This window comes from Corythoichthys intestinalis, chromosome 3 (assembly GCF_030265065.1).
Source record: "Corythoichthys intestinalis isolate RoL2023-P3 chromosome 3, ASM3026506v1, whole genome shotgun sequence".
NCBI lineage: Eukaryota > Metazoa > Chordata > Actinopteri > Syngnathiformes > Syngnathidae > Corythoichthys > Corythoichthys intestinalis.
In genome coordinates this window covers 4,682,273-4,705,552 of record NC_080397.1, presented here as the reverse complement: position 1 = coordinate 4,705,552, position 23,280 = coordinate 4,682,273, and the positions used below count along the sequence as shown (strand labels likewise).

At 40.0% G+C, this 23,280-nt stretch overlaps 1 protein-coding gene across 3 annotated transcripts in view; it reads right to left on the bottom strand.

The window, feature by feature from the left end:
• The window catches only part of fras1 (Fraser extracellular matrix complex subunit 1), a 451,829-nt gene that overhangs the window by 167,682 nt on the left and 260,867 nt on the right, over nt 1-23,280 (bottom strand). For all 3 annotated transcript variants that reach the window (XM_057831795.1, XM_057831797.1, XM_057831798.1), the window contains 3 exons: nt 17,111-17,251; nt 16,868-17,008; nt 15,554-15,727 (listed from right to left, as the gene is read on the bottom strand). In XM_057831795.1, the coding sequence (XP_057687778.1) occupies nt 15,554-15,727; nt 16,868-17,008; nt 17,111-17,251 (456 nt within the window). The remainder of the gene's footprint in view (nt 1-15,553; nt 15,728-16,867; nt 17,009-17,110; nt 17,252-23,280) is intronic.

The window sequence follows — 23,280 nt, the reverse complement described above, 5'->3', positions numbered from 1 at the left end:
GTCTCTGGTGATATCAGTGTTCATTGTTTTTGTGTATATTGCACCGTTTTATCCACTACATGAGCGAAGCCATTCAAAAGTATTGAGTGCCAAATGCTAAAGCAATGCTATTTTTCTAGATGGTTCTGTTGCCCACGTGACGTTGCCTTGTTCTTTTCCCCTTGCTGCAAATGTATAGGTAGGTTGCAGAAGTTTGTGAAAACATTATTTTGTATTCAATTTGCAATTGCATAGTGTAATATGGAAAAAAATGTTGCTTTATTTGTTGGAAACTACAGTGTATTTTTGTTTATTATAAAAGAAATGTACCACTATACGATTACAGTATTGAAAGTCAGTCGTCGTGGATTCGTTCTCAAGATGGTTCTGTTGCCCACGTGACGTTGCCTTTTTCTCTTCCCCTTGCTGCAAATGTATAGAAATTGTCAACAACAACAAAAAAAAAAGCTGTCAACACAAGCCACAAAGTCTCCTCGGTTCCTTCGTGAAGGCATCCCAGAAGACAGCGTTACATTTGTATGAGCAGTGTATCATCGCGGATTTGCGTTCTTGTGAACACACTTATTACTAACGACGAAGGTGCTTATTTCATTTGGTAAATTAGAGACAAACTCATACTGATGTAATGCATCGGGATTTGGGAATTTAGATCACTTGGGGAGGACAGTACAGTTGCGTTCAAGTGATGCCAGTAGATGGTATTGGCGCCCTAAATGTTGATACTCGTCGATACCGATACCACTAATTCGGGCCGATATGGTATCGGTGCAACTTTAGTTGTTAGCAATGTTCCCTTTAAACTGCGCGCAATCGCGCACTGCACGCAAATACTCAGCGCACATGAAGAGCTACACAGCGCACAAAATATAATTCAACAGAAACGTATTGTAGCGTCAATGGTACAATCTGTCAGCACCACAGTAATGTGTCAGCGCGACACTCGTATTGGTGCATTTGATACAGCAATGTGACCGTCTTATTGGTACGTTTGATACGGCAACGCGACGAGGACAATTGTCGGTGCCGCTGTGACGTGTTAACGTGACGCTCCTATTGTTGCGTTCGATACGGCAACGCGAAGCTCATACCAATGCGTTCGATACGGCAACGCGAAGCTCCTATTGGTGCGTTCGATACGGCAACGCGACGCTCCCATTGGTGAAGAAAAGTGAGCTTGGCTCCTGTGCTGATTTACTGAAGCAACATTCCGCTGCTAATGTTTGTAAGCACTACACAATTAGTTATCTAATTTTAGAACTGATATTAGAGCTATTAGATATTATTAGTTAATCAGACCAATAAAATTGTTTTCTGCACCATTTTGCAACTTAACTCAATGAGCGACAGGTGTCTAGCCAATAATACCAATAATAATATAATAATAATTTTCTTCATCTTGTTTTGAGTGTCAAAGACTAGTTAACAGATTAATACGTCAGATTATTCCACTTACTGTATGTAAATATTACTATTTGTTCTTATTAAGCCCATACATCTAAAAATTGGTCATTTTTTACCTAAATCAAGAAAAAGTTGCTTTCAAATAATGTTTTGAACAATATGTATTCTCCAATTAATAACATTTCTGACCTTTCAACGCATTTTAAAGATTAGATATACTAATTTATTGCTTATAATAAGTCTTTTAATCTTATTTTCAGCTAGCTATTTCAAGAAATCTAAGTGAGTAAAATTTACGTGAAGCACTGGCAGATAATTTCACTTATTTCTTGTAGATTTAAACTGAAAAAAAAAAAGGGAATGTAATTGAGGTTTTGGCAGTGTAGCTACACAGACACGCAGAATAGGAATCTTGAGTGTCCTTAATGTCTGAACAATTTTAACGTGGGTGTTTGATATGCTGTACTCCCATTGTGGTTGTTCATTATGTTTTATTAATTAACTCACCCATGGCACAACTGGACCTTACCTTACCTGGACCTTCATTTTAAGTGGGCCAAATATTATATTAAAGGTAAACTAATGAAAATTGCTGCTGTAATTTCATTCTTTTAATAAGCCATGTAACTTGCTAGGATCCATTGTTTTGAACCGCTGTGATACTGGTGTGTGGTCACTGTGTACACATCTGATGTTGCTCGCCGTGGTCCGCACTGTGCTAAGGGAGTTTGTGTGTTTGCTCGGACACATGAAAAATTAGCGGGAACATTGGCTGTTAAATCCCGTGTGCCTCTGTCAGAGGTGAGTAAATGAAGCCAATTGTATTGTTTGTATTGTTTGTTGATGAGACGTTACAACTTAACACGGAGCGTCAAGTTAGTGAGCGATTATGCTAATCAGTGTATTAAGTATCAGTTTGTATTGTGTTTAGGAGAAGCATACTAGCACTTGAGTTATTGTTAGATAGTAGTAGATAGTTGTCTCATTTCTTTTCATAAAGAAACCACACACATAAACCCATTCATATAACAGCTGAGAGTCTCTTTTCAACTCCCATTCAAACTGTAAATTGTCATACAAGAGAGTGTGCTTTGAAATTGGATTTGCATTGAATTTATTTACTTTTCGATAAAGAAAACAAGACTCATTGCAGTCTTCCTCCTTCTTATTTGATTTTGTTGCTTAGATTGTTTAAAGAAAATAAATGAGACATTGACACAATTCATACCAGCGCTTTTCCCACAAGAAAGAAATGTCAATCAGCACTTTTTTTTTAAAATTGAATGAATAGGACTTTTTTCTAATTTGTGTAATGAGAAATTATTTTCATGTTTTATACTCAGAACCTTTATCAAAAACTTTTAACAAGTTTAATGTACTTAAGACAGTACAGCTGTAGACTACAGTACAGTTAAGTCAGGAAGCTGCAATAAAATGTTATTTTTGAAGGAAATAGTCATCCATTTTGTCTTCATTGTTACGTACAACATGCCGAAAACAACTTCAGGTTAAATTGTGAAGGTAATTGAAAAAATTAATCCGATTAATTGATTATAAAAATAATTGTTAGTTGCACCCCGAATAGCAATACATGTCAAATATATTTTAACTGATAGTGATGTGAGTGAATGAGTCCACTCATTGGGTTTCATTGACAGCCAGTTATTATTCACTTAGGGCTGCAACTAACAATTATATTTATAATCGATTAATCGGGTTAACGTCACTTTTTTCAATTGCATTCACAATTGACCTTTTTAACTGTTTTAGGCATGTTGTAAATAAAACTGAAGACAAAATTAATGTCTATCTCTTTAAAAAATAATATTTTATTACAGCTTCTTGACTTAACTATAGTCTACAACTGTACTTTTTTAAGTGCATACAACTTGAAGCTTGTAATAAACGTTCTGAGTATAAAACATAAAAAGAATTTCTCAGTGCACAAATCAGACAAAAGTCCTGTTTATTCAAATTAAAAAAGTGGTGGTGATTGACATTTTTTTTCTTGTGGGCAAAACGCTGATAAAAAATGTCTATTACTCCATTATTTTCTTTAAACAAACTCAACAACAAATTCGAATAAGGAAGAGACAAACTCTAATGAATCAGTTTTTCTTTATCAAACAGTTTAAAAAAAAAAAAAAAAAAATCCAATCCAAATCCAATGTCAAAGCACACTCTCTTGTATGATAATTTGCCGTTTGAATGTAAGTTTGTGTTAGAAACTGTCATATCAATGGGTTTATGTGTGAGGTTTATTAATTAAAAAAAAAGAAATGACACAACTTTACTATCTAACAATAACTCAAATGCTAATTTGCTTCTCCAAAATATAATACAAACGGGCACTCAAGACTCTGATTAGCATCATTGCTAACTAGTTTAGCGCTCCATGCTAAGTCGAAACATCTCATCAACAAAGAATACAAACAATACAATTGGCCTCATTTACTTATCTCTGACAGAGGCACACTGGAGCTAACAACACACAAGACAATCTAACTTTTGCGTAAATATTATTGATTCAGCAACTAAACCTTAGTGTAGCTGTGAACTCTCTTTCTCTGTTGCTCTAATCAGTAGCGCGTGAAGCCTTCCATTACATACAAACAAGGACCCAAACGAGACTGCTCATAGCTGCCGGCCAAAATCAATGATCAAATTCGTTGGCAACTAAATTACTAATCAATTTGAATCGATTTGATTGATTAGTTTTTTTCAGCCTTACATTCACTGCAACTCCTCCCAGTTCAAACGGATTAGACATCTTCGCCATGAATGGTAGCGAAAAAAATTAAACGTCTTCATTTTTTAAAAATAAGGCTATAAACATTTTATGTATTTCATTATTAACTTACTTTTTGTTTGCCAGTGAATTTATGTCACATTTTTGTAAATACCAAAGACAATTTAGTTATCAATGATTTTGGCGTAGAATTGAGACATTAATATTTTTTTTGTCTCTGACAGGTGTCAAACAGACATTTGGCATGGAATTTTCTCTTCATTGCTTGTCATCTCTAAGCGACCTAACATACATACACACACACACACACACACACGCCCGCAACACACACACACACACACGCACACACACATCCACACACACACACCTGTGGGGGTGTGCAGGGTGGGTGTGTATGAGCATGTGTGCATAGGTGTGGGTATTGGAGTCTGAAAGTCTGGCGTGCTTATTTAAGCATCTTCGAACGTAGCTCCGGGGCAGCGGAGGTGGAGAATGCATACAGTCAAAAAGAGAATGCTATAAATAATTGAAAATATAAATAATAATAATAAAAATAAAAAACAACTGGCTTAAGGTAATGTTTTGTAAACGTAGTGTAATTTATAGTTTTAAGTGAGCCTAACAAGCATGCTTTTGGAAACTTCTTCGTCGAACCCAATGTGAGTGTTGTCAAAAAACATATTCATTTCTTCATTAGTCTTAAAACTTTTTTTTGTGTGCAAATTTCACATTTTGGAATTAATAGAGGTTATAACATCTTGTCTTTAATGAGTTTGCTTTTGTAAACAGGGATTTAGGAATTTTGTAGATGTTTTTTTAATTTTTATTTTTTTACATCCAAGAAAATTAGAGTCTTGGGATGTTTTCATAAACTTTTCAGTTTATCAAGAACTCAGCGAGCCTAATGTACACATTTGTTGATACAGTATGTTTTTATGAGAACATCTACACTAGTTAAAATTCACGTTTTTATAAACATCAAAGACAATTTATTATTCAATGAACCTAATGTATTTTTGTGAACATCAGAGGCAATTTAATCCTCAGTAAGTGTTTTTGATCTTCCAGGAAACCCATTTTCTTTGATATGAGCTATTTTACATGCACGTAATGAAAAAAGGTGTTGGGAGTTTGCGTTTGTTTCCTCCTAGTGTGGCTTGTCCTTGTGATCACCCATTGATTTCACCTGTGGTTCCTGCTCCTTGTGTATCCACCAATCTGCTTCTTCTTGTGTCTCCCACCTGTGACTCATTGTCTCGTTACCACCCCTTGTCTGTGTATACAGTGGTATGAAAAGGTATTTGAACCTTTTGGAATTTCTCACATTTCTGCATAAAATCAACATCAAATGTGAGCTGATCTTTGTCAAAATCACACAGATGAAAAAACTGTCTGCTTTAACTAAAACATTTATAGGTTTTCATAATCTAATGAGGATGGTATGCAAACAATGACAGAAGGGGGGGAAAATAAGTAAGTGAACCATCAGATTTAATATTAAAAATCAACTTTGGTTTCATTAGTCCATAAAGTATTTTGCACAAACCTCTGTGGAGTATCCAAGTGCCTTTTTTGTGAACATTAAACAAGCTACAATGTTTTTTTATAGACAGCAGTGGCTTCCTCCGTGGAGTCCTCCCATGAACACCATTCTTGATCACAGTTTGACATATAGTTGATGTGCGCAGAGATATTGGACTGTTCCAGTGATTTCTGTAAGTCTTTAGCAGACACTCTAGGGTTCTTTTTTTACTTCTCTGAGTATTGTGTTCTGAACTCTTGGCCTCATCTTTGGTGGACGACCACTCCTTGGGAGAGAAGCAACAGTGCCAAACTCTCCCCATTTGAAAACAACTTCTCTGACTGTCAATTGATGGACATCCAGACTTTTAGAAATGGTTTTGTATCATTTCCTAGCTTTATACAAATCAACAATCCTTGATCGCAGGTTTTCAGACAGCTCTTTTGACCGAGCCATGATGCACATCAGACAATGCTTCTCAACAAGACAATTCTTATTCGGTGTGTGTTTTATAGTGGGCAGGGCAGCTTTAAACCACTCATCAGTGATTGGGCACACAGCTGACTTAAATTGTTTGGTAAAAATTGGGTTCAGTTGCTCTTTAAGTCTCCTTAGGCAGAGGGTTGTCTTACTTATTTTCCCCATTCAGCCATTGTTTGCATGCTATCCCAGTATGAAAACCTATAAATATTTGGGTGGTTTTAGTTAAACCATACACATTTTTTCATCTGTGTGATTTTGACAAAGATCAGATCACATTTGACGGTGATTTTATACAGAAAAGTGAGAAATTCCAAAAGGTTCAGATACTTTTCATACCACTGTATAAGCTGTTTTTTGATCAGTCTTTGTTGCGACATTGTTCATGTACATTAGGGTGTGTCAAGAAATAAAAAGTTGAGAAATGAGAGGGGGCCCTATGTTTTCAAGTTGTCTTATGATATACTTGATCATAATCAAAAGCAAAAAAAATAGTTTTGACTTTATTTACCTACCCCCTTTTTTGATTGAAAAAACAGCATTTTTTGGGCGTTTTTGCATTTTGACCATTTCCGCCTAAACCCTGTTTTTTCAGATATGTAATTTCATGCAATATTTATCATCTCCATTTAAAACCAGATATTTATTACAGTTGAAAACGGTCCCTTTAAAAATAAAAAAATGGTCCTTTTAAAAATTAAACTGATTTAGTTTCCAATAAAACTTTTACTCTTCTAACATGCCAAGACATGCTGCCGGCCATCACAGATCATTAAGAGAACACTTTGTACCTGAACATATTTGAATTGAACTGTTGAACCTTTTTATTGATAACTCCTATAGAGATGGGTCCCAAGACCAGGCATGAAGCTGGTACTAGTCTGGCTGATGTGACAGGTCCAGGAGAACCGATGCTACAAACTGAGCTCCCTACCCTCCGAGGTGTCCTGAGGCATGGCATCTACCTGCAGGAAAAGAGGCTGTTGGAGGATGGGGTGGATAGGAGGAACTACAACATCAACCAGCTGGTCAAGGATGTCAGGGTGGAGTTGGTGGGCTGTTGGCAGAGGGCAAATGCTCAATTCAGTCCCCCGGTCACCATAACAGACAAGTCCATAGAACGGAAAATCCAGGTGGCCTGGACTGCTCTGGAAAACTTCACTTGGAACAGAGGGGGCATGAATTGGTCACCAGGATTGCCTCAGAGGGAGCAAACCATGCAGAGGACCGGACAGTCGGCATGACGGTCAACTGCACCACCTTGGGCTGGGTGCGGAGGCAGGACAGCTCAGACAGGACATTCCTTGGAACATCCACCCAGCTATTGTTGACCTTTACTTGGAACCAGCAGGGGAAGTACACATTAATTATGAAGGAGACAATCTCCTTCAGTCTAGCCAGGAGCTTGCCCTTAAGTCCATGACTGCGGCACCACCAGTCACAGAACAGGTTAGCTGTGGTGAGCCACCGGCTGTGTCCGGTCTTGCCAACTGTCAGTGCAGCAAGATCATTGCCCATCTTGCCAATTCTGATAGCTTTGGTGATCCTGTATCCATAGTGCTGGTCTGAGGAGAGGTCTTTCACTATTTTGTCAGGAAGATCAGGGAGACTTGTCTTCCCTGGAATTGCTGGGAAGCTAAGGGTTCTCTCCAGAGATCTGACAGTCGGTAGCAACTTCAGTCATGGACTTAAGTGCAAGATTGTCTCCTTCATAATTAATGTGTACTTCCGCTGCCGGTTCCAAGTAAAGGTCAACAACAGCTGGGTGGATGGTCCAAGGAATGTCCTGTTTGAGCTGTCCTGCCTCCGCACCCAGCCCAAGGTGGTGCAGTTGACCGTCATGCCGACTGTCCGGTCCTCTGCATGGTTTGCTCCCTCTGAGGCAATCCTGGTGACCAATTCATGGCCCCTCTGTTCCAGGCGAAGTTTTCCAGAGCAGTCCAGGCCACCTGGATTTTCCGTTCTATGGACTTGTCTGTTATGGTGACCAGGGGACTGAATTGAGCATTTGCCCTCTGCCAACAGCCCACCAACTCCACCCTGACATCCTTGACCAGCTGGTTGATGCTGTAGTTCCTCCTATCCACCCCATCCTCCAACAGCCTCTTTTCCTGCAGGTAGATGCTATGCCTCAGGACACCCCAGGGGGTAGGGAGCTCAGTTTGTATCATCGGTTCTCCTGGACCTGTCACATCAGCCAGACTAGTACAATTCTCATGCCTGGTCTTGGGACCCATCTCAATAGGAGTTATCAATAAAAAGGTTCAACAGTTTAATTCAAATATGTTCGGGTACAAAGTGTTCTGTTAATGATCTGTGATGGCCGGCAGCATGTCTTGGCATGTTAGAAGAGTAAAAGTTTTATTGGAAACTAAATAAGTTTAATTTTTAAAAGGACCAATTTTTTATTTTTAAAGGGACCGTTTTCAACTGTAGTAAATATCTGGTTTTAAATGGAGATGATAAATATTGCATAAAAAATTACTTATCTGAAAAAACAGTGTTTAGGCGGAAATGGTCAAAAAATGCAAAAACGGCCAACAAATGCTGTTTTTTCAATCAAAAAAGGGGGTAGGTAAATAAAGTCAAAACTATTCTTTTTGCTTTTGATTATGATCAAGTATATCATAAGACAACTTGAAAACATAGGGCCCCCTCTCATTTCTCAACTTTTTATTTCTTGACACACCCTAATGTACATGTCAGCGTCTAAATCTTCCCAGTAAGTTCAGTTGTGAGCCTGACTTTTGTTTGTGGCTTGCCTTTTTTGAACGCTTTGTTTGTACTTTGTTTTTTTGTTGACTTTAATTAAAACATTTTCACACCATGCATGTGTGCCTCGCCTCTGCTTTCCTGTGTTTGGGGCCACACCACATGCCTGCCCAGGAATCTCTGACAAAATGACTCCGTACTGACCTCTTCTGATTATCTTTGTTTCCATCACTTAACGAGTGAGCAAACCCTGTCATTTGGGCAGATTGGTCTCCATTGACCATATTTTAATACCTTTTATGCTCCCCCCCCCAAAAAAAACAACAATTCAATTTGCTGGCATAGTGTTGGTCCCACGAGGTTGTCGAGATGAATAAAGGCGAGCAAAGCCAAATGCAACCCATTGATTTGCAATCATTCCCGTGGTGCACGACCCCGCTTGCTGACAGAAAGAAAGCCGTGACAAAGAAAACACCCACCCACAGACCACAACAATTTGCACCTGACCGACAGAGACATCGCAGAGGAACAAAACCATTTAGAATATTAAAACATAAATTATTTTTGTGCTTTTGTATACAAATACAATTGAATAAGTTCAATAAACAGAACAAATTGTTTTAAAAATAAGCATAGACCTTATATGGGACACATTCCCCAGACACTGCGCCACACCTTAAAGTAAGGGGCCGTCCCACCACTTTTGTTGCCGGGTTTAGATACTACTTTTCATTATGTCAAAGTGTCATTTTGTCAGTGTTGTCCCATGAAAAGATATTCTGAAATATCTGCAGAAATGCAAGGAGTGTACTCACTTATGTGATGCACTGTAATTGAAGTCATCTTCTAATGCAAATAAGGTTGCTTAAAAGTTGGTGGGGACAATTGAAAAGTTGGTAGTGTTATGTCCCTACCGTCCCTATGCAAACCTACGGCCTTGCACAAAGGTGAACCGAGCACAAGCATTCGGGTAAATTTCATAGACAATGCCACATTTTCAATGAACCCAACATAATGTTTTTGTAAACATTAGATCAAAACCATTGAATTTGGAAGCTCACTGCTATTGATTTTGGACCTCCTCTAAGCTCAAACAAGAAGTAAACATCAATGAGTCAAAGCGGGCATAAAAAAAAAATAGCTGGCAAAAAGTGTACTCTTGAACGAGTGGTGACCTTCAAAGACAGAACCAGCTGCCAAAATGTGTGCTACTGAACGCTGGATGACCCTAAAAGACAGAGACGGCTGCTAAGTGGATACAATTTCACACCGTCACTTAGTGGACAAACAAAACACATCACGTTTTTTTTCTTCATCTCTTTGTTGTCATCCTGGCTAATATATCTGTGAGCCTGGCAAAAAGAACTGTGTGTGAGAGAGATCTAAAACTACCTTAAAAATGAGCCTGTTTCACACAACAATTTCATGGTCACAAATTACCCCAATTTGAAACATACGCAAAAGCACAGACGGTGACGTACGATATAAGAGAGGTATCAAAATGAAAATGTCTCCCTTTCTAAAAACAAACAAGTGGTGGTCAACAATTAAGTCAGCGGGCTTCATTCAAATGTCATATTCTTGCATTCCATGAATAAAGAGTTTTGTTTGGTCATATCTCTACAAGCTAAACACAGAATAACTGATTGATTTCCCGACAGATTAAATAGTGACCAATTTATTGACTGTGGGCTAAAGGGGAAATTGATTAAATGTCCAAACCGGTCCTCAAAGGCCGCTGTGAGTCCTAGTTTGAGTTCCTACAGGCTTCTTGCACCCTGTTAAAAGTCAAATGTAATTCTTTTTAAGACACTATTAAGACCATAAAAATATAATCTAAGAGCAAATCATGTCAAAACAATTTCTGATGGAGGAAAAAACATTTTATTTCACCGTGACTGGTGTTTTTCTCCTCGCATGTGTGTCCCCATTGTCCCCAACGAAAAAGTCGTTTTGAAGACTTTACACTAGGGCTGTCCCAAACGACTAATTCCCTCCCGATTAGTCAGCCGACTATTTTTACGATTAGTCGACTAATCTAATATATATATATATATATATTTTTTTTACTACTTTAATAATGACATTTTTGTTGAAGCTTATTAATTCACAAAAAACATTTTGGAACACCTACATTCTTTAATAATGTACAAATAAATAACATAAATCAATATAATAAATAATAATATTAATAATAATAAATCAATAATAAATCACAAACAATGAGGTCAAATGATGCTGGCATTAACTAGTGCAAAAAAAATGTAAACGGAAACACTGAGACTTCACCTCTTTAACAGGAGTCAAAACAATTCTCACTCTTTTTGTGGTATGTCATTGTCTATATTGTTCTAAATGTTAAAATGAATCGAAATGTCCCGGAAAAACTGTTCAACTTTTGTTTGTTTTAACCTGAAAATAGATAAAGTAGAGGGCACACTGAAATATTACCACAACTATTTTGAATGAGAGGCACACATACTCACAGTAACAAAAATTGAATATACAGTATTAATTTTATAGTATACTACTATATGTATTTACACAATGATACTTTATAATATAAAGTGACTAATATTAGTGCAGTCATGGATTACAGTAAGCAGGCCAGTGCTGTTTCCATATATATTTTCATTATATTATGTATATACAGGCTGTATGTATATATTTTCCCCAAGTGGGAGCTTCCATGATCCTAATAAATGTAATAATAATTTAAAATATATATATATAATTATATATTTACATTAATTATTTTATTAAATAAAAATGCACGTTGATACGACGCACATAAAGGTAACTTCCATTTTAAAAAACATCGTTAGAAAGTTGTATGGACTTACAATCCGCTAGCTTGTTGTTTCTTGTTGTCTTCTGAAATTACACTTGGGTGACGGTGCTTCAAGTGTCCGTTCATAGCCGACGTGCTACCGTGGTATGCGAGCTCAGCTTAGCAAAGAGTACACACAGTGGCACCCTCCATATTTTCCTTGAAATAATTCCAGGCTCTGGCTATTCTGGTCCGCTTTTTTGGCTTTATGCCGCTTTCATGTGTTACCAATTCTGCCCTTTTTGGTAATTGGCGGTGTTTTGAACTCCTCGCCGTAGTGAGGCGTGAACCGGCGATTCACTTGGCTCGTTGTCGTCGGTTCGTCCGATTTCCTCCTCAGGAAGGCGGCGGCGTGCATAAAAACGCCGAAAGGCGTCGGGTGGCTCTTTATGGATACTTTTAATTGACCAAAACAAAAACGTGGGGGATGCAGCCACTCAACTACGCACATTTTCCCAACTCACCGATCTCACTCCCTCTCTCTCGCTCGCCCACGTTCTTCTTCTTTGCTCAATCTGACAATGCTGGTCACATTGAAATAACAGCGGCCCCCTTGGGAGTGCCAGTAAGAACCGCTTGCATCGCGAGCGCCTGCCATTCTAAACTTTATCCGCATGTAATGTTTTTTTTAACCCGTCATTACCCGTCGACGGTATGTTTTGCCTGTCGACGCATTTACGTCATCGATGACGTCGACAACTTAGACTAGTCGGGACAGCTCTACTTTACACTAAGGTTGGGAACCTCTGGGTACTTCACGATACGATTTGTGATACAAGGCTCACGATAATGATGATTTCACCATATGGCGATCAAAGATGCACCGATACTGATACCAGTATCGGCGAGGGGGGCGATCTGGCCCGAAATGGTGGTATCGTTATCAGTGAGTACCAACAAACAGGTCATTTACCGGTTCAGTATTATAACACTTGAACGCAGCCTGTTTTTCTCCTGACGCTCACTCCAATGAGAGCGGGCCAATAGCTGCTCTTAAACAATGCCGGGGCAGCTTTTTAACATGTAGGAAAAACAAACTGAAACTAGGAGATGAAAATGTCGGCGGTCTTGACATATTTCATCTTATCATCTCCGTCGAGTACAATAAATGCATGCAAAATTTACGGTCTGAAAGTTTTGAGGTAGAGTTAAATCGGCCAGTTTCAATAGCTCGAACCTGATAAAACATTTGAAGACGAAATGTGAACGAACACAAAGAGTTTGAGGCTACAACAGCAGCAACTGCTACCAAGAGAAAGGTGAGCTCACTTCGTCTACTTTACTTTTATTGTCTTTTACTGAAAGAAATGCCGCAGTTGCCACCTTTCAGAGATAGAAATAAGGAAGCCTTCCTGGTGCCCATAGCTGTACAGGCGATGGAAAAAAGGGACATCCCCAAAACTCCTACAATGCATAGAAATGTATCTATTTATATATATTCCATATTGGTTCAATACGGAACGCAACTTTTATTTCCCAATTCGGAACGATTCCTTATTTCAAAGGACGGTAGCAAGCCTATTTAAAATTGCAGTAGAAATTTATTATTAATTATTATAATTATTTAAGGATCCCCATTAGTCTCTACCAAAGTAGAGACTATTCTTCCTGGGGTCCATTCATAGTAATTTTACAATATATACAAAACAATTAATAGCATAAAGCAGGTTTACATTTCTACAGTGTGGAGAAAAAAAAACAAAACAAAAAAACAAGTAAATATATTTACAATGGCTAAATAAGCATCACTTGCTTACAAATTATAGATTTTTTAAGACTTGTTTTAAAAGAAATGTGATTGCTTGTTGTAAGCATTTCAGGGGGCAGTAAATTCCAGCATGAAACAGCTCGATAAATAAATGTTCTTTTAAGTGCATTTGTTTTTGGCAGTGGCAAAATAAACGTGGCACTCGAAGCACATCTCGTGTTAAACCCATGTCTGTTACAGGTGGTCTGAAGTTTAGAGAACAGGCTAAAAGGTTTGTGTGAGATCCAGATTTTGTGCAAAGAGAGCACAGTACTATATGTCAATCTGTCCTTGACTTTCATCCATGACAGTCTTTGATGCATTGCATAAATATTTGTACGAAAAGGACAGTTTAGAGCTAATCTAGCAGCCCGATTCTGAGCTATCTGGATTTTGTCAAGGTCTTTCTAGGCAGCACTGGACCACACAATGGGACAGTAGTCTAGGTGACATAAAACTAAAGATTGTAGTACAAGTTTTCTTGTTTCTATTCGCATAAAGTGGACATTATGCCTTATTAAAGATATATTCCTAACCATTTTGGTCAAAATATTATTTATATGAGTCGTCCATGACATAGTTTGATCTAAAATGACCCCCAAGAGTTTAATCTCTGACACTTGTTCTAATGATTGGTTAAGCAGAGAAAGAGTTAGCTCTGGGGCTTCTCTCATTGTATATTTAGAGCCCAGCACCATACACTTTGTTTTTAGCACATTTTGTTTCAACCTATTCTCCACATCCAACTCATAAACAGACATAAGCTCCTGTTGTAGTATGTTATTGACTTGATCTAAGCTAGGGCCAGAGACATGTATTGTTGTATCGTCGGTATAAATAGTCATACAGGCACTTCGTAACACATATGACATATCATTTACGATAACGCTGTAAAGAAGAGGACTGAGGCAACTGCCTTGTGGAACTCCACACATCAGGGTTACAGTATCTGAGAGGGAACCATTGTAAGTAACACATTGCGTTCTGTCAACCAAATAACTACTTAAGAATTTATGGCAGAGTTTTTAAATCCATAGGCTAATAATTTACCAAGTAGAAGCTCATGATCAACTAGATCAAATGCTGCGCTAAAGTCCAGAAACACAGCTAAGCTAAATAAGCTAAGCTAAGTGGCTATGTGTGTGTTGCTGCTGGTGCACAGAGAGGAAGGCTAATAGAGAGACAGGATGCAGTGGTCAATTACAGTGGGGAGAACAGGTATTTGATACACTGCCAATGGGTTTTCCCATTGGCAGTGTATCAAATACTTGTTCTCCCAACTGTATATACTTCATTAAAGTTGCACTGTTTGGCCTCTGAGGGCCAAAACTCAGGGTTGAAAAAAGTTTATTCATTTCTCATTCATTGTATTTTTACTTTCTTACTGTTGGGCTAGTACTATTTTGGCATTTGAGAGCCAAATGTTTATTGAAGTATTGTCACCCATACCAGGTATGCAATAAGAAAGCTCTACTGGATTCACGATATTTTATATATACTGTATATATATACATATACATATATATATACATATATATATACACACACACATATATATACATATACATATATATATATATATATATATAATATATATATACATATATACATACAAAAAAAACTACATACTAAAAAAAATAATAATAATTTTTTTTTAATGCCTTCCTGTTCAAAATGTTTGTTCCCCCAGAAAATTGAGATTTTAAGCTTTCCAATCATGTATCACACATGCATTTCGGACAATTGTGAAAGTTGGCCAAACTGAGAATCTCAGAGCGAAACTTCAAGTCACCTGAGTGTTTTCCGTCATACACACACACACACACACGCACACACACACACACACACACACACACATATATATATATATCAAAGCGGTACTGGCCGATACTCCACAGCCAGGTATCGGTATCGGGGCCAAAAAATGGTGCAACACTAATGGCGATACAACAATTAGCGATACACGGAGAGGGAAAAGAGGGAAAGATTCTACAATATTTTCTATACAAGTAATAAACAGAAAAACTAGTTATTTTCATCCTTCTGCAGTAAATTGGCATGAGTTTAAAGAACATTCATTCATTTGTTCATATTTGCTTGTTTGTCCATTACCTGTGCAGGTACGCTGGTGGTCCACATAAGTGTGGGCGGGACAGTCTGCCACACAGACCCCACGCGGTGATGGGAGATCACGTGACTGTGGGGCCAGGACCTCAGCAGCTTTGAGGCAGCGCAGACAGTCTGAAGCTAGAGGGCCCTTGCACCAGCGACACGACGGGTGACAGTCTGTAAAGTATGTGTGCAAAGTGCAATCAGCATTCAGAGTTCCTACAGCTCAAAGCAAGTAACATTCAAGACTTTGCTTAATTAGTCGGTGGTGTTTATTTCAACAAATTCCGTTCAGTTTGTCAGTTATTTGTTAGTTTCAGGGTTCTGGAGTGGCTAAGTTAGCGCGAATCAATGGTCCCATCTTAGCATGTAAAAAAAAAACAACAACAAAAAAAAAACGATATTAACAGATCTAATGTGGCACGTAATTTAATATAAATTAAGCCGCCGCTGTGCTCCCTTCCGACTCGATGCTGAACGAACTGGAGTATATAAAAAATGCATAGGGGGAAATTAAACCACGAAAGGGAACCGCATGGTACCCGAAGTCAGGGGGCGCCAGAGTTTGTTTGTTTGGTCCAAACTAGAGTTCGGATGCACGTTCACATTTACAAAACAAACCGGACTATATGAGAATAAGAACACTGGTCCATTTAAAATGGACCAAACAGTGCTCGTGTGAAAGCACCCCATGATGTCGAATTCTCACAGGTGATTTTCCCATTACTGGGTTCCCCACCTAGCATTGCGTGCACACCTACCTTGCCCTATCACGTCCTTATCCGACCTGTCTTCCCTCCTCTTATTCTTTGGTTGTCAGCCTCCCCTCAACCCAACCCCCTCACATGGTGTAAATAGAATTAGACTGCGATAGCATAGCTACGTTCATTGGTAGCATGTGTATTTCATGATATGTTTTTCTTGTTTGTCTGTTCTTTCCCTTTTCTGTCTCTGCTTCCCTTGTCACTGTTTCCCCATAACTTTTTCCTATAAAGAAAACAATATTTTCAACCACAACGGAAGTACACCAAACTCCCATGCGGCAGATTAAAACTGCTCCGTCTATAAAGACACTACAATTCCCAAATTCCTTCCGTATTTAATCAGTTGAACAGGTAAAAAAAAAAAAAAATCATACTTCCGTGTTTGTTTCTCGCGACTTTAGAAAATTCGATTTAAGAAGTCATAATGCCAATTAAGGCCTTATTTTGAAAATATTTAATTCAATGTCTTTTAAGACTTTTGAATGATCTGCGTGAACCCTAAAATGACAACATTTTCATAATGTTTATGTATATTTAAATTGGAGGTGCTTACTGTGACAGGTGTGGGCGTGCCGGTACAGGCCCTCGCCACATGCCTCCAAACACTGCCCCTGGTGGAGGAGGAGGTCATGTGCACATGATGTGCACTGAGAAGCCATCGGGCCCCAACATGACATACACGAGCTGTGGCAGCCTGAAGACACAATAATAATATAATAAGGAAAATATTAGTTGCACATAGGAAGCGGAAATAAAATTTCTGGAAAGAATATGAGAATGTACAAAAATGCATTACTTCTACATCTGCTGGAGTGGTCACTGTAGTGTTGAGCTGGACACGCCGCCACACATTCCCCATGATATAAGGCGCTGCCAGGCGGACAGCTCAAGCAGTCGGGTTTGTCGGGGAAGCAGGATGCGCAACTCGCGTGGCAGGCTACCAAATTCATCAAAAGACATCACACATTGAATGCGAAGACCATTGTCTGACATCACGTGATTGCAAGGCAGCAATTTCAGCAAAGTGATCACTCATTTTTGCTGAGGCTAATTGGGAAGGCACGTACGTAGCTTAATGTGATAAGAGCTGAAAGTATACGAGTCATTTATCTGCATGAATGAATACGGACATTTCCTGACCTCATTCATTTAGACGCAGACTTCAATATCTCAAACTAGAGGGCAACTAAAAACCAAGGCTCACAAATTGCGCTACTCCACATGAAATGTAAGTTACAGTTTCAATAAAAAAAATAACAGTATTTCACTATTTCTATACAAAAAAAAAAGTGTAGTATTCTAAACTGTGTAAGTTGAAGATTCTTATTCTTAGTCATTTAAAATGTATTTTTACAAATGTGGGAGCAGTAATTATATACTATATCTAATGTTACCGAAAGGTCGTTACTCCATTTTTCGATTGGTAGACAAGTAGAGTTGTTACATGAGAATGCTTCTATATACTTTTGAAAGTATTTTTTTTGTTGAGGACGGATGTTTACTATTAACCCTTGAGAGTCGAAGGACGCGCCGGCGCGTCCTCAGCGCACGTCGTCTTTGAAGCACCCTCACGTTTTAATTACGTCACCCACATGCCGTTGGTTGGTCTCGTTTTAAAGTGCGGAAGTTGCGGTTTACTCTCGTTATTATTTGAAGTCAATCGACCATCTAAAACGTGAGATATTGTCATTTAAGTTTTATAGTTTTATTGTCCTCTCAAAAAAACATTAAAACGCTGCATGGATCATTTGTTTATGTCTATATTTCCATCATTTCTTGTCCTTTTTCAAAACGGAAGCTCCATGAAAAAAACACAAATCAAACGAACCCTTTCGAAGTCACAGTGGAAGCACAAAATGCGTTTTTTTAAATATAACTGCCGTGCGAGGTTCCACCGAACGAGAGGGAGGAGTGTTCTGAAGCAGCGAGGTGGCGACCGACGGCCGTTTGATTCGAGCGAGCGACTTTGTGTGACTTTGAGAATGAACGGAAAACTAAATGTAGCGCAAGCAATTGTGCTTTTTGATCAACTTGAGGAAGAGGATGGTCCAAATTCGTCATCATCGTCTTCAGAAGAGTCCGTGAGTGAAGATAGTGACGGATTTGAACACGTGGGTGACGCCATCGATGAGCAGAGGTAAACCAACTCATTTTTTTTTTTTAATGTTGAAAACGTTTCTTTTGAAAGTTTCTTTTGATAATGCAAGAAAAAGTTAATTTTGATGCAATATAAGTGTGTGTTTGTGTATATAATAATAAAATGTGCATATCAGATCAAAGTTGTACGTGCACAGTGTGTATCCCAGGCAGGAATTTATAATTTGTGGTGTTCTTCTTTCTATATGAACATTAGGGATGTAGCACATATTCAGCTATGGTATTCTATTCGAGGCCTCAACTAAGCCAAAGCAGCAATGCACAATCCATGTGCCAGTCACCATCTATGACGGGGCAGAAGGGAGAAGCAAAGCAACTCGAGGCCGGATGAAATGCCAGCAGTGCGCAAAGGGTAGAAAGAGGACCGACACCCCATGGAAGTGTGGGCTGTGGGATGTAGCCCTGTGTCTAATTCCAGGACGAAACTGCTTTTCGGAGTGGCATGCCTGAAAAAAAATTAACTTGTTTATTGTAAATATTTTTGAAAATACTTTTTTTCCCAATGTTATATATATATTTTTCCCCCACAATCAGTCTTCTCAATTTGTGTATATAAATGTGTGTTCAAGAAGCTTGATTGTGTGTACATAGTTTTCATCAGGTGATGGGCCTCAATACCTAAACTCATAAAGAGATGGCCTCTAAACACTTTTTGTGTTAGATGGTATATATTTTTTCACTGTTCTTCACTGTTTGGTCTGCTGTATATAACCTGTCTTGACTAGAGCATGTATAAAGGCAAAAAACGCCTATGGCTATACCTGTTGTTTATGTTGAATTGTCAAATATAAGACTATTTCTTCTAACTTTTTTTGGTTGAATGTTCATCCTAACATGTTGAATAAAAATTATAAAGTTTCAAAGCGGTTCGTTACGCATGTTTGGTTGTCAATTGGACATCAATATTAAAAATTTTGACAAAACGATTTTGGAATTTTTGGTCTTTTTGGGCCCAAAATGACGATTTATAATTGGTCAGTGAAGGAAACAACAGTTTGGACATGAAGTTCAAGGTGTCACAAAAAAAGGGACCAAACCAGGCCATCGTAAACAATTCTTTCTTTGAAATATAAAGGCAACTTCAAAGGCATGCAAAATCAGACAAAATAGGCCCAGACCTTAAAGGGTTAAGTACTAAGTATGTAGTTACTTAGTTGAAAAACTAAGTACAGTAGGTCCTTTTTAGAGTCAGTCATCTTATTAGATATTCAGTGAGTTAGGTAGTTCGTAAGTGGGTGATGTGCAGTACATATTTTGTTATTCCAGTTTAAGTTGCGGATTGAACGGCTGCAAAGTGTTCGGCTTTGCATTCAGACTGTGAATGGGTGCAAGCGTCCGTCCGTTCCAAAGGTCAGAGTAATCAGTCACTTCAGCAGTTGCAGCCTTGAAAATGTCGCAATCTGCTGCTAGCTGAAGGCTTCTTGACTTCTTGGCTTGTTCTCTTGCGGGCCTTAGAGGCCGTGTCCACTTCACCTCTCGACTCCTATTAAAACTTCAATTCCCATTTTTTTCTCCTCACCTTTAACCCCACAGCACAAAATGACTTTTACGACTAGGAAAATGCACTTTGGGGACAGCCACGGGAAACAATCATAGTGATGATGACTTATTGTGTGAATGAGTCAGCTTGTCAGGGAGTTTTCCGTGATATGCATAATCTAAACGAGTGCTCCCAGATGATTTCTATTTGGAGGGAAGACACCCCTCCCGCCCCACCCATCTTTCTTTGGTCATCAGGCCCCCCACATGGTGTCAACTGGAAATACAACTAACTAATGATAGCATCAACATGTTGATAACCCCTTCCTGTTCGCTGATTTCTCCAAATAAACGAGGTAAAAAAAATAAAAAATGTACATTTGGCTTAATCTTCGAGTTAGGAGGGGTTTAATTAGTCGGTGGAGTTGATTTCAACAAATCCCATGTAGTTTGTTAGTTATTTTTTAGTTTCAGGGCTCTGGTGTGGCTAAGCTCGCGCGAGTCTATGGTGCCGCACCTCGCTAACTTGAAGATTAAGGCTCATATAAAAAATTCTGAACTTCCCCTTTAACAGTGAAAAAAACTGTCAATAATATGGATGTCCTGATCCGATCACGTGATCGGAAATCGGGCTGATCGTGCCATTTTTCAGAGGATTGGAATCGGGTGAAAAGTATTTTAAGGTTTTTAATTTAGAAAATACAGCATACTTATGTTTTCTGCTTCATGCTCGTACAGCCGCTCACTCTTGCTCCTGCTGCTTTTTTTGGTCTGCAGTGCACTGGAGTTTGCTAGTTAAAGTTACTGATGATTGATAGGTTTGTAACTTTGATCTTGTCAGAGAAGCTTGGGAGCTCTACGATCAAAGGCACAGATGTGTCAATCATCGTTTAGCTTGTGACACACTAACGCACAGGTGTCAAACCGATTCCAGAAAGGGCCATGTGGGTGCTGGATTTTGTTCCAACCGATAAACGCGCAGAGTTTAACCAATGAACTTCCTGCTGAAACAAGCAGCACCTGACAAAGTTTAACTGATTACACATGTAAAAGATCTAATTGGTGAAAAGGTGTCCTCTTCATTGGTTGGTGTCACACCTGGGTGAGGGTTGTCACGTCTTGGTATATTCTCTTCCTGCTTTATTTTGAAGCCTCACCCTCCTGTTTCCACCACTCAACCTTCCTGCTGTCTCACCTGTCTCTGATTATGATTACCAATTGTTCCCACCTGTGTCCTATTCATCATGTGCTTAAATTGTTTGTCACTCCCTAGTCTCGTGCCAAAGTGTCTTCGTCCTTCGTCTTCACTACAGCCCAGATTCATAGTCAAAGACATTCTACGTTGTGAGTTTATTCATAGTATTCTACAGTTTGTTTTTTATGCTTAATGCAAAGTCCTTTGTTATAGTATTCTACTCCAGTGCGTTTTTTGCCTGGCTCTCTTGTTTCCCGTTTGTACCATTTAATTTCATAGCCTGTTATTTCCTCCTTCTGGAGCGCCCTCAGTTTGTTACTGCTTCTGATTATTTGTGTTCATTAAAAGACTGAATTCTGCACTTGAGTCCGCTCCATTCCGTCCAAGTGTGACATTACACTTTGGCCATAATGGACTCAGCGGAATTTGCCAAGCTTTGCGCTTCGCTCCAGGGCCACGACAACAGACTCAACCGTCAGGAGCAGTTCCAGACGGCCATGGCCACCCAGTTGATCCAGCTCACTGCTCAACTGACCGACCTGGCGGGTAGGCTTCAGCCCGTCACTTCGCCTCCTGCGGCAGCTGCTGTTCCCTCGCCAGCTTTTTCCACTCACTCCGGGGGAGGTCCTCGGTTGGCGCCACCGGAGCGTTTCTCTGGAGAGGCTGGTACCAGTAAAACATTCTTTACTGATTGTACGCTACGTTTTGACTATTCTCCAGGCGGGTTCAGCTCAGACAGAGCTAAAATCGCGTATATGGTCACTCATATGACTGACCGAGCCCGGGCATGGGCGATGGCTGAGTGGGAGCGTGACTCTCCAATTTGTTACTCACTCACTGCTTTCAGAGAAGCCCTAATTAGGACGTTCGACCCTGTCTGCACCGAACGGGCTCAAGCACGAGAACTGGGAAACTTGCTGCAAGGCAGCCGCTCCGTCAGTGACTATGCCATCCAGTTCCGCACTCTGGCCGCAGGAAGCAGCTGGGGGCACATGGCGCTCTACGACACCTTTCTGAAGGGGCTTTCCGTTCCTATCCAGGAGCAACTCATTCCCCTGGATCTACCGGACGACCTTGACTCCCTCATTGCTTTAGCCATTCGGACAGACCATCGACTGCAGGAGCTCCAGAGGGTCGGACCAAACCACTTCAAGAGGTCCCCTCCCCGGACATCTGAGCGTCCTGAGATGCGTCACCCTTCTCTGCATCATACCACACCGCAACCTGTAGATGTCGAGCCCATGCAGCTAGGGCCAACTGCTCTCTCCAAAGAGGAGCGCAAACGCCGTCAACTGGAGAGAAGGTGCTTCTACTGCGGGGCCTCAGGACACCTTGTAGCTGCTTGTCCCTCTCGCCCCGACCAACCAGGTGAAACACGACGTACTCCGGAGAGTACACCCCGCTCAACAACAGATATCCAGGTAACGCACGGGGCCAGGACCCACACATTCCGGGCCCTCATAGACTCTGGGGCGGATGAAAGCCTGATGCCTTGGGGGGTGTGTAGACTGTTGGGACTGCAGGCGCTTCCTCTTGAGCGACCTTTGGTGGCCAGGTCCCTTGATGGCACCAAGTTGTTTACGATAACCCACACTACCGAACCAGTGGGGGTTGGGGTACAAGGACACACAGAGACTATGAGCTTCCACCTGTTCTCAACGTCAACTCAGACGGTGGTGCTGGGGTTCTCTTGGTTGTGCAAACACGGCCCGCAAATTGATTGGAAAACTGGGACAATTGTGGGCTGGGGTAGTGACTGTCCAAGGAACTGTGTGGGGGGGTGTAGTACGGTGGCTAGGAAGGTTAATGTTAATAACATGTCTCTTTCTACCTCCTCAGGACTGGAGATCGACTTGAGCACAGTCCCCGCTTGTTACCACCACCTAAGACAGGTCTTCTGCAAGACCAGTGCCATGGCATTACCCCCTCACAGACCTTATGATTGTGCCATCAACCTCATCCCTGGGTCCACTATTCCCAGGGGACGGCTCTACCCGATCTCTGGTCCCGAGAGACAAGCCATGAAAGATTATATCCAGTCCTCGTTAAAGGCGGGTTTAATCCGCCCTTCTTCCTCTGCTGCTGGGGCAGGTTTTTTCTTCGTGGGGAAGAAGGACGGTGGCCTGCGTCCATGT